Here is a 19,545-nt window from a genome sequence, read left to right on the forward strand (position 1 = left end):
TTATCCTCACTCTCTCCCTCCACATGATACAAGTACAAATACAAAAACAATACTACTGTATAAATAGTCAATTAAATTATGTTAAAATAATCTTTAAGAGGGTCTGAGCTGACAACATCAAACAATTTTCCCAGTGCACCACAATGCACTCCAGTTAATAACTGATAACCATGTTGCTATTCAGAAGCTGAGGACTGAATAGACAATTGGGGCTTGCAGTAGCTTCCAACCCGCTGAAAACCAAGAGAAAATGAAACAGTGCCTAAAGTAGCCTGTCCTGGTCCAAGAAGCAGCACAGACAAAGGAGGCCATTCGGCCCATCGTGCCTACTCTCTGTCTCTCACCTTCCCCACCACCCCCCCCGCACATTTCCTCTTTTCAAGTTCACCTCATAGGTACTCATCAGCCAAAAAAATCTGCAGTTAAACATTTCACTCGCCCCCACCCCCCAGCACAAACTCAAAACTAAGGCTCCATCATTCTAAGCTGATCACATTGTCCCATTACACAGCAACCTTGTCCCTGTGACCTGCCAGTCAAGTGATTGTAACTGGGTCTCAACTCTGCATTCTGATCAGAGCAAGCTGGAAACTACAAACCCCACAATTCCTTCTGCTCGCAACCAAATCCTTTTTTTAGAAACAGAAATGTATTTTTTTTTTCAAATTAACAGAACTGGCTTTGAAAACGGTTACTTTTATTCTACATGTTGCAGTTAATTCAGTTTACAATGTGAACACAACAAAAAAAAGTGCCTTGGCGACGCGTGAGGCGAGACCTCCCACTTTCCAGTTTCAAGCGCTGATGATTCGCTGTGTTGCAGGTTTCGGTCATTCCACTGGCCTTTCAGGCAAGCGTTGCAGCGCCATTTGTGTGAGTATATAAAACTCGTGTTTTCATTCCTACTGCAGCACGTGTCTGCTTTTAAGTTTCAAAGATCTGTAGGCGAGTTTGCAAGCATCGGTTTTCATTTTAGTGCATCAATTTCCTATTACTCCGAATTGACCCCAAACAGTGATGTAGCCTTTATAAAGAAGACTGCATATGTTGTGTTCAGAGAGAGAGAGAGAGAGTAGATGGTGGGGGTCAGCTAACTTAGCATAGAGCCTGGGCTGCATGGTTTAATACTGTAGTTATGGTGCCTTAACCCTGACTGCAGTGTTATACATCATGCATGGGTTCTACTTGAGAACCACCTAGCCAGTAGGATCTAGTAATAGGAAAGATTATAAAGCAATGGAAAAATCACAGCTTAGATTCACTATGATGTTAATATGAGTTACCAAGGTTACAGTTATGAAGGGATAATTTAGGATATTTTTCACTAAAGCTCCTAAGGTTAAGGCTTATCTGTTTATGTCGGCTGATTTGATTTCTGTTTTCAAAGGCCTTCAAGATTATGAAAGGCTACCCATTGTTAATAAAAGCAAAATACTGCAGATGCTGGAAATCTGAAATAAAAACAAGAAATGCTGGAACCACTCAGCAGGTCTGGCAGCATCTGTGAAAAGAGAAGCAGAGTTAACGTTTCGGGTCAGTGACCCTTCTTCGGACATGAGTTCCGAAGAAGGGTCACTGACCCGAAACGTTAACTCTGCTTCTCTTTTCACAGATGCTGCCAGACCTGCTGAGTGGTTGCAGCATTTCTTGTTTTTATTACCCATTGTTAATGTTTCTACTAGTTAGTGACCTGATTAACAAGTATTTAAGATGATCACAATAAGAATTTGAAGGGGAGGTTTAAAAAAATTAGTGCGTGGTTCCGATGTGGAATTAATTTTGCCATAGATTGTAATTTGCCTTGAATTTGCTAGTTTATTTCCTCTTGCCTACCAGCTAAACCATCCCCAAGGCTACCCTGTTTAAGCCCTGAACCTGTAGTTATCTCTTATTCTCTTGCTAGGCTTTTCTGAAGGATACATAATCCACTTTGACTTCTTGTACAAATAAAACTCCTTTCGCAACTTCCAAACACCAGTTTCCAAGGAGTTGATCTGGGTGTCCTTCCTAAAACATAAGCTTGTAACAATCTTTTTTTTCCCCCCAAAAATAAATTTATTCATAAAAATCTGTTAAAAAAAAAACGTTACAACACAGTTCTAAACAGCACCAAGTTGACATTCCAAAAAGTGCAAAGGAAATCAGTTTTCTTCAATACAGGAGTGAGTTGCCTCACAACCCTTCCATTCCATTTTATATGCCATGTACATTTTACAGCAAACCCATATTTGGTGTATACAGCCCGAGGGGTTTCCCATGGGTCCAGCCCCTCAGTTCACTTTGGTGGGAGGACCTTACACTGTGGTCTTTCCCCATTGAGCCTTTGCAGCAACTGCCCCAAGCTTTAGTGCATCCCTCAGCTCGTAGTTCTGGACCTTGGAATGTGCCAGTCTGCAATACTTGGTCGTGGACAGCTCCTTGCGCTGGAAGAGCAAGTTTCGGGCAGACCAAAGAGCGTCTTTCACTGAATTGATGGTCCTCCAGCAGCAGTTGATGTTTATCTTGGGGTGCGTCCCTGGGAATAGCACGTAGAGCACAGACTCCTGTGTTACAGAGCTGCTTGGGATGAACCTCGACAAAAACCACTGCATCTCTTTCCACACCTGCTTTGCAAAGACACATTCCAGAAGGAGGTGGGCAACTGTCTCCTCGCCACCACAGCCACCTCGAGGGCAGCATGCGGAGGGGGTGAGACTTCAGGCGTGCAGCAAGGATCTGACTGGGAGGGCCCTTCTCACCACCAGCCAAGCTATGTCTTGGTGCTTGTTTGAAAGTTAAGGTGATGAGGCATTCTGCCAAATGACTTTGGCAGTCTGCTCGGAGAACCATCTGACAGGATCCACCATCTCCTTTTCCCATAGGGGCTTGAGGACATTCTGTGCAGACCACTATATGATGGATTGGTGGTCAAAGGTGTTTTTCCGCAGAAACTTTTTCCACGAAGGATTGGTGGTACAACACGGTCCAACTGGATGGAGTGTTCATCAGATCTATTCGAGATTACCCTAAAAGCATAAGCATGCTTTATATACATGGATACTGCAAAACTGTATTCAACATATACACTTGTTGGCCAACATAACTTTCAAAGTTACTTTTTCTTATTAGGAACTGAGAAAAACAATTTCTTTTGTGAACATTTATACAGAAGACCCTGGAAACACATTTTAAATGTATTTTCAAAATCCAGTGGATATAAACTCCATATAATCCATGAGCACTCCACTTCTTGCATGGCCTTGCCCCGACCTATCTCTGTAACCTCCTCCAACCATACAACCCTCCAAGAATTCTGTTCCCCTCCAATTTTGATTTCCTTTGCCCCATATTGGCGGCTGTGCCTTCCGCTGTCTAGGTCAGGGTTCAGCACCCTTAATAACAAGAAGAGCCATTTTTAAAATTTAGTCAAAAATACATCTTAAGAGCTGTAATGCTGTTACTCAAATGCTAATAATAATGAAAAACAGGACAGAAACACATGTCAACAATGTCATAAAGGCTTTTACAGAAAGTTGATACTTTCTCACAAGTACAATGTTAATAAAAGTTTAAAGCAATAAAATAATTACTTTCAAAATGGGTTCGATAGATCAAGCTCGGGAGCCACACGTGAATACTTAATGAGTTGCATGTGGCTCTGGAGCCGCGGGTTGCAGACCCCTGGTCTAGACCCTGAGTGCTGGAAAACCTTCCCTAAACCTCTCCTTTGATGCTCTTTAAAATTTACCTCTTTGACTAAGCTTATTGACAGCTGCTTATATGGCTTGGTGCCAAATATTGCCTGTTAATGCTTGTGAAGTTCTTTGGGATGTTAAACGATGTCAAAGGTGTTGTTTACAATCTTGTCGTCTAATAATGTTCATAGAATGGTTACAGCACAGAAGGAGGCCATTCGACCCGTCGTGTCCGTGCCAGCACACAGTAAGAGCAACTTGGCTAGTCCCGCTCCCCTGCCCTTTCCCCATAGCCCTGCAAATTATTTCTCTTCAGGTGCTTGTCTGATTCCCTTTAGAAAGTCACGATTGTATCAGCCTCCACCAACACTTCCAGGTATTGCATTCCAGATCCTAACCACTCGCTGTTACTCAAATAATGTATTTTTTCCATTTATTTTTACTTGACAGATTGGAATAACTGTAATTTTACAAACACCAATGGCAACTATAACTCATCCTTTCTTTTTTATTATTTCATGGGATGTGAGCATTGCTGGCAAGTCCAGCATTTGTTGTCCATCCCTAATTGCCTTTGAGAAGGGGGTGGTGAGCTGCCTTCTTGAACCGCTGCAGTCCATCTGGTGTAGGTACACCCACAATCCGGTAGGAAGGGAGTTCCAGGTTTTTGACCCAGTGACGGTGAAGGAACGGCGATATAGTTGAGGTTGAGGTTGATGTATGACTTGGAGGGGAACTTGCAGGTGATGGTGTTCCTCAAAAGAGGCTTGGTGAGTTGCTGCACTGCTACCACTGTGCGTCAGTGGTGGAGAGAGTGAATGTTTGTGCATGGGGTCCCAATCAAGTGGACTGCTTTGTCCTGGATGATGTTGAGCTTCCTGAATGTTGTTGGAGCTGCACTCATCCAGGTAGGTGGAGAGTACTCCATCACACTCCGCAGTACTTATGTAGTTGGTCCAGTTAAGTTTCTGGTCCATGGTAACCCTCAGGATGTTGATGGTGGGTGATTCAGTGATGATAATACCGTTGAAAGTCAATGGGAGGAGTTAGATTCTCTCTTGTTGGAGATGGTCATTGCCGGGCACTTGTGTGGCACGAGTGTTACTTGCTACTTAACAGCCCAAGCCTGAATGTTGTCCAGGTCTTGCTACATATGGGCATGGGCCATTTCTGTGAAGTATTCAGTAAAAATATGATCCTCCATTTTTAACTGTTCAGTTATGGCTTTGATTTAAAATTATCCTTATGATTTCGGTTCAGAAATTGAATGGAAAGTAGCCAGATTTGCAGATGGTAGCAAACTAGGCAAGACAGTGAAATCAATTATACCTCAAATACTGTATTCAGTTCTAGTTGGCAAGAAACAATAGTTAATGAAGTACCAGAGGAAGTATAAAGAGAGCCACGAGACTGATCGCTACTGTCAAATGTCTAACTTAGGATGAAAGACTGGAGAAATTTAGGCTTTTCAATCTGGAGAGGGGGAAATTGAGAGGTGATTTTGTATCGTTGTGTAATGGTATGGCTAAAGGTAAATCTACACTATTACTTCAAATTAATTTGAGTTGGACAAGATGAAAACCAGTGAAAGATACATTAAAGGTTAATATTGGGAACTTCTTCACCCAGAGTGATCGTTGCATGGAGTCGATTGCCCGACTTGGGGATTGAGGTGAAAGCCTTGGAATCCTTTAACAACAATTGGATATGTAGGGTCTTTCTGGTTGAATGAATTAAAATGAGCTGAGTGACCTTCCTCATCCATAATTATCTTGTGACTATAATTTGTAATTTTTTAAAACTTGTTCCATATACAGAATGTCATGCTGAGCTAATTCTGTTGATGAGTGATGGAAGTCATTAGTAGATCACGAGGTCTGTCTGCCTGCCGGCATCACTTCTGGCATAAACTAGATGTCTGATTCCTACTGTGTTCATCCATTTTTTAAAAAAGTCTATTCACAGAACATCACTGTTTTCCATGGTTTGGGATATTTTCCCAACCTACATTTGTAAGCTTGCAGTTTTTTTGTTGAGGTTTGTTTGATGGAAACTGTTTACTTTGAAAGTTACAAAAATCTAATGTGCATCATTCAATTTTTTACTTGGCATTGACAGAACCTTGCTTTATCTCGGCTGCTCTAAAAGGTCAGATTAGAGAGCTAATGTTATTGAGGTCTGTATTTAATTAACTTGTCTGAAGATTTTTTTCTTTTGTTGTTTACATTGAGACCGAATGTGTCTTTGATTTTATGGACTGTCATGTTGAGTCCTGAGCATATTTTATCAAGTCTTTTTTTCAAATGCAGGCTAGAACTAAAGTCTTCATGTGATATTCCATTCGGATGTGAAGTTGGATGATGGTGCTATTTGTTAATAATATTGTTCATTATAAAATTGAAAGGGCTACGTCATGTGAAGACTGAGATATTTATCTTGGTAACTCTGCCGTTGTGTATGGGGGACTGATAATTGATATGCCACTTTCAAAGAGCAAATTTCTTGTGTATAACTAAGAAAGCTGTGCAGAGGATCGGTGCAGTAGGTGGCTGGGATTGTCATGTGCTATTGTGAACACGAGGTGTTAACCCACTGTAACAGATATGGTTGCGTTCTGTTTAGGACCATGGCAGAACGAGTACTTATCATTGGCAGTGGAGGACGCGAACATGCTCTGGCATGGAAACTGGCCCAGTCTCCATTTGTACTGCAAGTTTTGGTTGCCCCTGGGAATGCAGGAACAGCTGAGAGTGGAAAAATCTCCAATTCAGGTGAGGGTTTCTTGTTGCCGCTTGATTCTGTTTCAGATCAAGTGTTTGAAATTACTGTATTTTTTTCTCATATAAAAGGAAATATAAGGAGTTGATTTTGATCTGTGTGTGTGTGTTAATAATTCCAGCTAGTCAGCATTACAACTAAGAGACCAAAAATAACTGAAGCACAATTAATTCATCATAAAACTGCTTGTAGTCAGGCGTGACCAGCAAAAGGAAAAATTTTAAGGAACGCGGGTCAACAATGATTTTATTCTTTAGCATTTTCTGCAATAATGGTGCTAAAGATATTGACACGGAATTTGTGGTTTCAATGACATCACAACTGTCAGCACTTACAGTCGTTACTTTGCTTTGTAATAACTGACAGCAACACCTGGAATCTTCACGTGTAATTGAATGTGGAAATCTGGAAGTTGTTGTCAGTGAAACCCTGCTCCTCCACAGGGTGTGCTGTTGCAATCTTTGCAGATACAGTCAACATATAATCAGTGATTTGACATGAACTTCAACTTTTTACACCTATTTTTTCTGTAAAAGCCATTGAAAATGTTAAGCCTTGTTGAACGAGATGTATCATGATCCTGTCTTTTTTTTCTCTCCGGGAAATATGTGGTGTGTCTTTAAGACAGCAAAGGATCAGTACTGCTTTAAGAACAAGCAGGCCTCAGGAGTTACCGAGAAGGTGCATGCTCGTTGCCTTGGATACAGCCACTTGGACTGAGCACCGAGAGATACATTTGTTACAATTTAATTTTGAACTGGCTTATGGTGCAAATGACCTGTTCTAACAGAGAACACAGACAGACAGTTGTGTGTTAGCACCTGAAAGGAGTGATCTCCAACCAATTTAAACTGAAGGAAGAGAATTTAGTCTGATTATTTATTATTCTCTCTCAAAATTCTAAAAAAAGTCAAGCCAAAACAGAGATCTATTTAAACGGAAGGAAGGGAAGTTAGACTGTGACAATCTTTTATCCCTCAAAAGTTCTAAAGCCAGATTCTATTGAAAGTGTTTGCAAGTTGTTAATTGTTGATATGCTGCGGTCATCGCTGGAGGGGGAAAGCATCACTTACTGCTGGGGTTAGACTACGGACTGTTCTACTGTTGAAGAACCTTTTTTCCCCATCAGACGACCATGAGGACTTCCAAGTAACATTGGACTGTAAATTTGCAAGACCTCTATTTTTTTCTAGTTAAAATGTTGTTTATGTCTTAGTAGTGTTTAAGAATTTAGTTTTTCTAATTAAACAGTTAATTTGTTGATTTAAAGACACCTGTTTTGGTTAGTCTCATTCAGGGGTTAATAGATGGTACAATTTGGCTGGGTCTTTCTTTAATTTGGAAAGTTTAAAATGATATGTTCGGCAATCTGTGGAGGGATGGGATTGAATTAACAGTGCGTTTCTCCTACCACAATCAGAATCGTATATTTTGAATCATATTTAATTCGGTAGCTCGCGCCTGGGATCAGAATCAGCCTAATTTGGAGGACTTGCATCTTCCCCTCCCTTCCCCTGTCAGCATTCCGAAGGGATCGTTCCCTCCGCGACACCCTGGTCCACTCCTCCATTACCCCCACCACCTCGTCCCCGTCCCAGGGCACCTTCCCTTGCAATCGCAGGAGGTATAATACCTGCCCATTTACCTCCTCTCTCCTCACTATCCCAGGCCCCAAACACTCCTTTCAGGTGAAGCAGCGATTTACTTGTACTTCTTTCAATGTAGTATACTGTATTCGCTGCTCACAGTGTGGTCTCCTCTACATTGGGGAGACCAAGCGCAGACTGGGTGACCGCTTTGCGGAACATCTCCGCTCAGTCCGCAAGCAGGACCCTGAGCTTCCGGTTGCTTGCCATTTCAACACTCCCCCCTGCTCTCATGCTCACATCTCTGTCCTGGGATTGCTGCAGTGTTCCAGTGAACATCAACGCAAGCTCGAGGAACAGCATCTCATCTACCGATTAGGCACACTACAGCCTGCCGGACTGAACATTGAGTTCAATAATTTCAGAGCATGACAGCCCCCCACTTTACTTTCATTTTTAGTCATTTTTAGTTATTTTTTCTTCCTTTTTTTTTGCATTCCTTTTTACATTTTTTACAATCTTTTTTTGCATTTATTTCATTTCATCTTAGTTTGTTCAGTTTGCTTACCCACTGTTTTTTTCAGGTTGTTTTTCTTCAGGTTTGCACTTGCTGATGTTCAATATTCAGTATATTCACACCTAATCTGTACTAATGCTTTGTCTTTCAACACACCATTAACATATTGTTTGCCTTTGCTCCGTGACCTTTTGGTCAGCTATGTGGCCTGGTCCAATCTGCACCTTCTCCTTTGTTATCTCTTGCCCAACCCCCACCTCACTTGTTTATAATCTGTGACTTTTCTAATATTTGTCAGTTCCGAAGAAGGGTCACTGACCCGAAACGTTAACTCTGCTTCTCTTTCCACAGATGCTGCCAGACCTGCTGAGTGAATCCAGCATTTCTTGTTTTTGTTTCAGATTTCCAGCATCCGCAGTATTTTGCTTTTGAATCTAATTGATTTGTGTTTAGTACCAAACATGCTGTGTTGCTCATTGCTTTATGTGGAATAATTGGTGAAGATGATCTCCAATCCAGAGGCCAATCACCATGTGTATCGGTGTGTTTAAGATGAGTACTTTCCAGATAAGGAAATTTTAGAGTCTTAATCCTGAGTATTTAACACAGATTTAAACAGTTTAAATACACTGAATCGTGAGAGTTTATGCTTGAAGCATGTGGGAAGAAATCAGAACATTTTCAGACTTTTATTGTAGATTTCCAGCTTTCACTGTTTTTCTTTAATCTGTTAGAGTTAGAGATTGCAATCTAATCTCCTTGCTTCTCCTTGCCTTGTATGTATTAACATTACTGGTGCCAGTTGAATGGCCCTCAGGAGCATGTGGACTTGTACAAGGAATCAGGTTGACCCAGTTCAGTTTGTGTTTAATGACTTGATCTGTTTACATTAATTTGATGGGACGCAGTGGTTAGCACCGCAGCCTCACAGCTCCAGGGACCCGGGTTCGATTCTGGGTACTGCCTGTGTGGAGTTTGCAAGTTCTCCCTGTGACCGCGTGGGTTTTCGCCAGGTGCTCCGGTTTCCTCCCACTGCCAAAGACTTGCAGGTGATGGGTAAATTGGCCATTGTAAATTGCCCCTAGTGTAGGTAGGTGGTAGGGAATATGGGATTACTGTAGGGTTAGTATAAATGGGTGGTTCTTGGTCGGCACAGACTTGGTGGGCCGAAGGGCCTGTTTCAGTGCTGTATCTCTAAATAAATAATATAATCTCTGGATTCAGGTGGCCATTGTAAAATACTGACATTATTCACCAGGCCTCCTAAACTTAATACATTACTACATAGAGACTCTTGGTTATCTATTATTTGTAGATAATTCCTTTGATGTTGACCATTTAAGCTTACACAGGTCAGTAAATGACCCACTTGATATAAGCAAAGCAGTTAGGGGAGAAAAAAACACTTTTCATAAAACCATAGTTAGGTGGCAGATGATGCTGAATGAATGTGTGGCTATATATGAACCAATGTTGCCACACACTTTGAATTCTTCCAGGTTCAAATTTAAAAGTTGCTTTTGATGAGACCTGCTAAATCAAAAATGCCTGGATCTAGGCAGAGAGTTTTAGAGAATCAGGCAACACTGGTGTAAAGCAGAAAGGCCAAAATATGAACTGTACTTCACTCTCTGCTTTCCTTGGATGAGTTAGAAACCAAACTGTCATCTTTTAATACAGACTTCATTAAAACCAAAGATTGGGGCTTATACTAGCTGCTCAAAGCTGATGGGAAGATGTGTGACTATTTTTTAAACAATAAAGCCAAAAGATCAGCTGCGCAAAAAGGTTTTGCAAAAGGTCATGATTTAATGTATTGTACAAACAATCTTTTCTCTTTTCTTCCTTGTAGCTGTTTCTATCAGCAATCATGCAATTCTTGCCCAATACTGCAAAGATCACAACATTGGCCTGGTGGTGATTGGGCCAGAAGCTCCACTTGCTGCAGGTAAACACAAGACTCTTGAACTTATGTCAAAGGGTAGTGGTGTGCAGCTGCTTGATGCGTTCATCTGAAGTTCTTATTTCCATTATTTTAGTGGAATTATTAGTCCTTTTTAAAATAAACATTCTAAAAGGGAAGCAAAGAATTTCACATGACTGCGTTGTGTTGCTTGTCAGTATCTCATAGCATAAATTTGGCCCAGATATATTAACAAAACTACCAGATCTTAGTAAATCCAGTAGTGTAATTGGAATCCATAGGATGAGTTAGATTAGTGACTTTTTAACACCTTCATCCTTTAACCTTATGCTAAGATACAGGGCCGAATTTTTAAACTGCTGGGAGGTGGGACCAGACGAGGACGGACCTACAATTTCCCGTCACTGGCCGTCAAGTGGCAAGTAGCCAATTAAGCTCCTTAACGGGCTTAGTAAGACCACTGAGCAGGTGCCGACTGGAAAATCCCCCGCTTGTGCTGAATGCTGGCCAATGAATGGAGGCGGCCTCCCCTCGACAGACTGGAGGGCGGTGGGGCTGCTCTCCATCTACAGTTTTTAATGCACTCCTGCCATGGTCGCAGCTGTGACACAGGCTGCCCTGTAGAAGGGTTCCTCCCTCCACAATGATGGCCTGGCAGCTTTGACCTCTTTATTTTTCAGGTTTTTAAAAAGTCTTCAGAGGGTGCCTCCATCTTGAGGCACTCGCACCTCCACCTACCTACATCAGTACATTTACCTCGATGGTGCCTGCCTATGTGTCAGTGCTGGAGCGCCTTCTATTGACTCTCCAGTCTTAGGACCCCCCTCTTCCCCCCACAACCCAGCGTCCTTAATTGGATGGGACTCCTCAAAAATGGCCCTCTGGGTCCCGATGCCAATGTGTGGGTTGCCAACCCGCAATTCCTCCCAATGGTGGAATTGGAATTCACAAATGAAAATTCAGCCCATAATGACGGGTCAATCATTTGTTTCCAGGAAACTGCAGAATTTTAATGTTTTATTTTTCTCTTCCCTCTCCTCCATTTCTAGTCTCCACTGCATTGAACTCGTGGGTAGGAGTGCAGGAAAAATGCTAGTTGGTTTGACCCATTTTTAGTTCTCTAATTTCCTTTTAGAGAAGCAGCTTGTTTAGGCTGTACACCTTCCACCTTCTGTTGCGCATTTGTAGTCATTGAAAATCGGTTCCTCTGCCCAGCAGCATGACACCATGTGCGCTACATAGCACATAGCTGCCTTGAAGGTGGATGGTTGATCATTAGTATTGTGACCTTCAGGAGAAGCTGGACAGTTGTGCAATTTGAGGAGGGCGGTAGGTCATTAGCATGTGGTGGTCTTATCTACTGCTCAGGCTTGCAGCAGAGTTCAACTGTGTATCGATGTTAAGATATTCCTTAGTTAAATATGTTTCTTCAGAGAGCTGCTCGTATTTGGCAGTTCAGTCCCGTTTTTAATTTGAGATAAATTTGGACAGTGGGTGTAGTAGAATTCTGGTGTACAAATACTGTCCAGTATACGGAGAAATCGGTGTTAATTTCATACGGTATTTACAGAAATAAAATGTTTTTGTATGCCATTTATCAAGTATTCTTTCCAGCCCAGTTTTGTGTATAAAAAGTTGGAAATTCTATTTTTTGGTTTTAGTTTACAGTATGACTTTTTGTTTAAATGTGTGTGTTCCTATCATCTTCATATCTATCAAAGGGAATAAACCTAACTTAAGGGTAGCAACAGTCAGGTGAACCAGCAACTTCAGTCAGTTTAACCTTACAAGGACAGTCACTGCAACAACTATAAACTAGGCCTTGACTTGCGCAAGTTTGCTTGACTGATGGACTGGGCTAAATTGGAGAGGTTGGTCTTGGTACCAATTACATCTATTTCCGAGATTGTTTGCCGTATAAGAGATTTTTCTTTAACCTTCCATTTCAACATCTCCCCTCCTGGGGAAAAAAAAAACCTATTTGCACAGAGGGACTGGTTGTTTCCAGGAAGTGAAATGCATGTGTTAGGATTTGTGTAACTCTTTTCTGTCTGTTGCTGTATACCTGGTGCAGTTCAGTTTATTCTCTGTAATCTATCAGTTCCCAGCATGTATCCAATGGTTCCCAAATGTATTGTGTAGAAATTCAAATGAAACAACTATGCTCGAACTGGTGACCAGAGTTTTGCTAAAGCAATGTGCATAAAGAATCTTAGGCCCTGGTCTTTCTTTTATTCTTTCATGGGATGTGGGCCTCACTGGCAAAGTCAGCATTTGTTGCTCATCCCTAATTGCACCTGAGTGGCTTGCGAGACCATTTCAGAGGGCAGTTAAGAGTCAACCACATTGCTGTGGTTCTGGAGTCACATGTAGGTCAGACCAGGTATGAACGGCAGATTTCTTTCCCCAAAGGACACTAGTGAACCAGATGGGTTTTTACAACAATCGACAATGGTTTCATGGCACCATTACTGAGACTAGCTTTCAATTCCAGATTTTATTAATTAAGTGAAGTTAAATTCCACAAGCTGAACCCATGTCTCCAGGCCATTAGCTCGGGCCACTGGATTACTAGTTCAGTGCCATTACCACTATGCCACCACCTCCTGGGGAGGGTTTAGTGGGCAGTCGGGGAGGAATTTAAATTCCATAGTATGTGTCTTTTTTTCAGATAGATTATCTGTCTGGAAGCTAGCCTCATTGACAGGCTTGGCTCTGTCAGGCAGGGAAGCATCTGGAGGAGGCCACAGGCCAGGAGCTATTAGGGAGCCTGCAGCTGGGTTAGTGGGTGGGGGAAGGGTCACCAATCTCTGGGATGGGATGGGGTGGGGTGGGGGGGCGGATGATTTGATACCATTGTAGGGTGGGGAAGAGATAGTCGCCAATCTGGAGGGTGGAATGATCCCCGATCCCAGGAGATCTGATTGCGGGTGGGCAGGGAAGAAGGTACGCTTGGTGGGCTGGGAGGAAACACTCCTGCATCTCCTGGCCCACAAGCAGTGCTAGAAAATCATTTAGATATTCCACGTAGCAGTTCTCGCATTCCTTTAGCTATCGGGCTTATTTAACTAGACAACCTGACTCCCGAGAGTGGACTGGGTGCCCGCCACCACCACCCCATCCTGGCTCCCGTTAAAACTGGAAGTGGGCCGGTTGGAGGCATTTTGGGGTCGGGTTTGAGACTTTTTAAAATTTTAGTATCCCAACTTACCCCAGCCCACTCATTTTATGTGGTTATAATTACCCCCTTAGGAAGCTTTAAATGTAATTTTTTTTGTGCTGATAGGAAAAAGTAAGAGTTAATCACAAAAAGCGAATGTTCTTTCAAAGCAGTGCATTCTATCCCTAACTTTTTACTGTGCGATGGGCATCAATGTCCATGAAGATAGGGATGGGGGAAAAAAAATCCAATGATGAAGTGCTTGTGTGTGAATGTCAATTGAGTGAAGGATTGGGGCTTGGCTGTAGATTTTTTTTTTCTGCCTAGTTCTCCCACTTCAATGTGCTGCAGCACAAGTCACTTGCTTTTAAAAGAGGGGAATGGAAAGAGTGGGAGGAAATTGAACAATAAGTTTAAAAATCTGGTTTAAACATCTTACAAAACTCGGTGCTCACCATCTGTTTGTTTTCTGACTCTTGACATTCTTCAGGAATTGTTGATGACCTGACAGTTGCTGGAGTGCGATGTTTCGGCCCATCAGCAAAGGCAACACAATTGGAAGCTAGCAAGCATTTTGCCAAAGACTTCTTGGATCGACATGATATCCCTACTGCTCGATGGAAAGCTTTTACAGACCCTGAGGAAGCATGTAGCTTCATCCAGCAGTAAGAAGGGCATTCACCCACATTGGCTTGAGATTTAGCTAGAATGCAGAAGGCCTTCAGATTAATGCTAATATGGCATGTGACTGCACCTCTGCAATTCAGTGTTTGCTGCACCAGAGTAAATGTCAGGATGTAAGCTTAATATTTCTAATGATGGTCTTGACCTGCAACTGAAACGTAATCATCATGTGAAAATTAGATTTACTTGCCCCCATGTTTTACCAATCATGAAATCCAAATTGTGTTTGGTCACAAAATTGAAGAAAGTATTTGAGGCTCCATTACTGTAATAAAACAAATTTGATCAAAAACACCACAGCAGAACAGAATCTTTAGCCCTCTTGCTTTGTTCTAGATTGCTTCCTAGTGTGTGCATTCACAATATGTCACTTGCCTAAAAGCTTTTTAAACAAGGAATACTGTTTATGGTGCAGGGAAGGGAAACTTCAAAGCAAGGAAAACGCCATATCTTATAATGGATTTATTGTTTCTTTTCTTTTAGCGCTGATTTTCCTGCACTGGTAGTAAAAGCAAGTGGCTTGGCAGCTGGGAAAGGTGTTATTGTAGCAGCTGACTTTGGAGAGGCTTGCAAAGCAGTCCGAGATATAATGCAGGTGTGTTACCATAACGTTTTGTGTAAGGTTTTATCCTTTTAAATCTATGTGGTTTTCAGTGAATGAAAGGAACACTCCTGGCTAAGTTCCTTTTGGGGCCTTCTTGGGTGTTTCTGTGATGACCACTCTTAAATATAGCAGAGAATATTTTTAATGCAAAAATATTAAGTTCTAAAATGTTGCCCGATTGCACTGGTTAATAGACAGTTTTATGTTTGTGATTATGCAGCTGAGTTTGAGCAGAAACCTGAACCATAAAAGCAATTTGGAAAATGAGTGCAATTCGTGCACAGACTGCCAATTGTGACCAAAGTGGAAACTCGACCCCAAATCTCCCAACAAAAGAAATGTTTTGTTGGCGTTGGGGGCTAGGGCTGCTTTTTGTCCCCTTTTTTTCCCCTTCGGCTCTTTTGAAGATGATGTCTCTTTTTTTCTGGTTACAGTTCCAAATGTCTGAACCTAAATTTAGCAAACCAGGATCAGTGTGGTAGTTCAAATGAAGCTCTATCAACAAATCTGCTTAGGTTTTTGCCAACTAGCATACGGTACACAGAGCTAAATGTACTCAATTTCTTTTTGAAAAGGAAAAGACTTTCGGTTCCGCTGGAGAAACTGTAATTGTGGAGGAGCTGCTTGAGGGAGAGGAAGTTTCTGTAAGTCATGCTTGCATCTTTTGCCAGTCCCAAACTATTTGAAGCTCTTTTTTATTTTTCATTTTTTTTATTTCCAAGTTTGTATGTAGAGAGTAGACTCAATGGGCTGAATTTTACCCCGCCCCAGCAGGTCGGTTGGTGACGGGGCGGCGTAAAATTGAGCAGGAGGCTCTGGGTGGCCTATCTGCCCCGCTCCAGCCTCCGGTCGACTTTACGGCGGACGGGGGTGGGGTGGAGGGGAGGTGGGGGGAGAAACAGCCCACCCGCCCAAGACCAATCAAGGCCCTTAAATGGCCACTTAAGTGCCCGCACCCGCCTCCACGGGTATTTTACCCGTGGCAAGCGGTATGCTGGGGACGTGAAAGGCCGCCCAGCGATAGCTGCCGGCCTTTCTGTGCCGCGGGGGGTGGGGGGCCATGGCAGTTGGGCACAGTGCCCGATTGAGGGCTGCCCCCACCTCCCAACCCACCCCCCGGGACCCAAGACACCCCCCTCCCCCCAAACGACCACTCCAGCCTCAACAGGGAAGGACCGATCTGCCTGGTGAGGCAATCCCAATTTACCTTCACTCCTGGATCCATTTGGTCGGCTGGGCTGCAGTCCCAGGAGTGGCCACCACTCCCAGTGGCGCTGCTGGTACTGAGAGCTGCTGGCCCGCTGCTTGGCTGGCAGCTCACTGAGGCGGGACCTCCTCCCTCAAGTAGGTGGAAGTCCCGCCTCGGGACAATTAAAGCCCGGGAACCCGCAAAATGCGGGACGGATCCCCGGGCTAGGCGGAAGCGGGTTCGGTGACGAATTGGTCGCTTTTACGTCGGTGGCGAATTCCCGTCCGCCTATGGTAAAATCCAGCCCAATGTGGGATATACCAAGAGCAAATTGGAATAAAGTCCTTCTGAACCCAGGAAAAGACCATCCGTTCATTCATTAACCAAGTTTAAACCTGCACACCAACCCAGCACTGTAAGTGGACAGAATAATGGGAAATGAGGTTGTACCGGAGGTGCTGCAGACAAGTGAGTTGCTGTTCTCAGTGGTGCAACTATGGAGAGGTCCAGAACACAGGCCATAGATTTCCCCTTCAGTTGCTCTGGATTGAGAGCAAAGGCAGGTTGTCTAGGGCTGGTGTGAAATTCTAGATCCAAGAGCAACAGCCTGTATTTATATAGTGCTTCTAATGTAACAAAACATCCCAAGGTGCTTCACAGGAACATTATAAAACAAAATTGACACTGAGCCACATAAGGCAATATTAGGGCAGGTGGCCAAAAGCTTGGTCAAAGAGGTAGGTTTTAAGGAGTGCCTTAAAGAAGGAACAGAGGCGGAGGGGTTTCCAGAGGAAATTCCAGAGCTTAGGGCCTAGGCAACTGAAGGCATGGCCACCAATCCAGCTCCACTTAGATCCATTTGTCCTGATGACTGTGACTTAATTTTAATTGTCCTGAACACACTTTTCCCAATTTAATAAAACAAATGGTGAATTTAGAAAAAAGATTAAAAATAAAGTAAGACAAGTATGGGATGATCAGAGAAAATGTCTCTAAAGAGAATCTATCCATGTCTCTTAATAATTTCATTCAAGCTCAAAGTTCTATTTACATGATATTACCCTTGTATTTTGTCGCAAAATATTGAAGGTGTGTTTACCAACTCCCAAAGTAATTACAACTCAGTTTACACACCTTGATGCTTCAGTAGGGAAGTTAATCTAGGTGCCTGTGCTTCATAAAGTTGTTCACAGATTAAGCAGCTCTGATTTCTACACTCAATTCAGTTATAAAGTATTTCTTTGCATTCGTGTTTGCTGTTCCCTAGTATGTAATGGCAATTGACTAAGATATCATGAATCAAGTTTTTCCCTAAATAATGTGAATCTTGTTCTGAAAGTAATGCATGTGGCTAGTCAACACCATTACTTAAAGTGAAATTCTGATAATGTTGTGCAGTGCCTGTGTTTCAGTGATGGCGTTACTGTGGCCTGTATGCCACCAGCTCAAGATCACAAACGCTTACTGGATGGGGACAAGGGACCAAATACGGGTGGAATGGGAGCTTATTGTCCTGCTCCTCAGGTAAAAAAGCATTTGAAAATTAATCTTTATTATTTTACAGAAGAGCATTGCTAGTGTGATTGCCCCCCTGAAATTGTAATGTCATGCATTGTGCAACTCTGGAGTATTATAACAGCTAAAGTCTGCACCAAGTTACTGTCTGTTCAATGGAATTTGGTAACAAGACTAGAGGGCTGAATTTAAACCAGTTAAGATAGCCAGTGAGACTTACCCGGACCGATCCTGTTGCCTTCCCAAGGGTTGCAACTTTAACATGCTCTTTTGAGCAGATGAGAGGAACTCCTGGAAGGCAGCAGGGTCCTTCTTTAAATATGTAGAGAAGGCTTTGATGCCAGCAGGGCCTGACTGCAATTTTAACTGGAGGCTTGCATGAGCAAGGTATTATGCTTCCCTGCTTGGCCAGCTAGGTGCTCGTCTGGGGCCATATCAGGAGACTTTGAGCTTCCCTTACTTCAGTCTTCCCTCCCCCTAATCACAATGGCCTTCCACAATGCGCCACATCCCCCCACCGCACGACCAACCCAAAACCACTTAGCTGAGTGCTGGGGTTCATTCTTCCAGGTTTCTGAGATGCAGAGGGATCTGGGTGTCCTATTGCATGAATCACAAAAGGGCGGCGCAGTGGTTAGCACCGCAGCCTCACAGCTCCAGCGACCCGGGTTCAATTCTCGGTACTGCCTGTGTGGAGTTTGCAAGTGCTCCCTGTGTCTGCGTGGGTTTCCTCCGGGTGCTTCGGTTTCCTCCCACATGCCAAAGACTTGCAAGTTGATAGGTTAATTGGTCATTAGCAATTGCCCCTAGTATAGGTAGGTGGTAGGGAAATATAGGGACAGGTGGGGATGTGCTGGGAATATGGGATTAGTGTAGGATTAGTATAAATGGGTGGTTGATGGTTGGCACAGACTAGGTGGGCCGAAGGGCCTGTTTCAGTGCTTTATCTCTAAACTAAACTAAACTAAAAAGGGTAGTATGCAGGTTCAGCAAGTAATTAGGAAAGCTAACAGAATGTTATCATTTATTGCGAGGGGAATTGAATACAAAAGTAGGGAGGGTATGCTTCAGTTATTACAGGGCATTGGTGAGACCACATCTGGAGTACAGAGTATTTAAGGAAGGATGTAAATGCATTGGAAGCAGTTCAGAGAAGGTTTACTAGACTAATACCTGAAATGGGCGGGTTGTCTTATGAGGAACGGTTGAACAGGCTAGGCTTGTATCTGCTGGAGTTTAGGCGAGTAAGAGGCAACCTGATTGAAACATATAAGATCCTGAAGGTTCTTGACAGGGTGGATGTGGAAAGAATGTTTCCTCTTGTGGGAAAATCTAGAACTAGGGGTCACTGTTTTAAAAATAAGGGGTTGCCCATTTAAGATAGAGACGAGGGGAAATTTTTTCTCTCAGAGAGTCGTGACTCTTCGGAACTCTCTTCCTCAAAAGGCGATGGAAGCAGAGTCTTTGAATATTTTTAAGGCAGCGATAGATAGATTCTTGATAAGCAAGTGGGTGAAAGGTTATGGAGGGTAGGCGGGAATGTGTAGTTGAGGCTACAATCAGATCAGCCATGATCTTGTTGAATGGCGGGGTAGGCTCTAGGGGCCGAGTGGCCTACTCCTGCTTCTAGTTCATACGTTCCTGGCAGTGATATACCTGCCACTCCAAATCCTGCTCCCACCTGCCTGCCAGCTACTGATTCTCGTCGGATTCGGGCAGGAGACTGATGGACCCTATGCAGATGAGACCAGGCTGTTAAAATCTCCCAAGACTCATGCTGTGGGGGACCAGACAGTTTTGCCATCCGCCTCAACCCTCACCAACACAACTCTCATCGGTAGTTAAAATCAGCTCTTGGATTTCATTGGTACCTGACATTGTAGCATTGATTGTGGACAAGGTGTTCTAAGATTA

General features: G+C 43.1%; 1 protein-coding gene across 1 annotated transcript in view; it reads left to right on the forward strand.

Annotated features, from left to right (window-relative positions):
• The first annotated feature begins 777 nt into the window (after nucleotides 1-777).
• gart (phosphoribosylglycinamide formyltransferase) overlaps nucleotides 778-19,545 on the forward strand; it is a 47,436-nt gene continuing 28,668 nt past the window's right edge. The window contains exons 1-7 of the mRNA XM_068041104.1: nucleotides 778-873; nucleotides 6,297-6,445; nucleotides 10,408-10,503; nucleotides 14,130-14,304; nucleotides 14,807-14,918; nucleotides 15,503-15,571; nucleotides 17,515-17,640. Coding sequence (XP_067897205.1) covers nucleotides 6,301-6,445; nucleotides 10,408-10,503; nucleotides 14,130-14,304; nucleotides 14,807-14,918; nucleotides 15,503-15,571; nucleotides 17,515-17,640 — 723 coding nt within the window. The 5' untranslated portion in view covers nucleotides 778-873; nucleotides 6,297-6,300. The remainder of the gene's footprint in view (nucleotides 874-6,296; nucleotides 6,446-10,407; nucleotides 10,504-14,129; nucleotides 14,305-14,806; nucleotides 14,919-15,502; nucleotides 15,572-17,514; nucleotides 17,641-19,545) is intronic.

Source organism: Heterodontus francisci, chromosome 10 (genome assembly GCF_036365525.1).
Source record: "Heterodontus francisci isolate sHetFra1 chromosome 10, sHetFra1.hap1, whole genome shotgun sequence".
Taxonomy (NCBI): Eukaryota; Metazoa; Chordata; class Chondrichthyes; order Heterodontiformes; family Heterodontidae; genus Heterodontus; species Heterodontus francisci.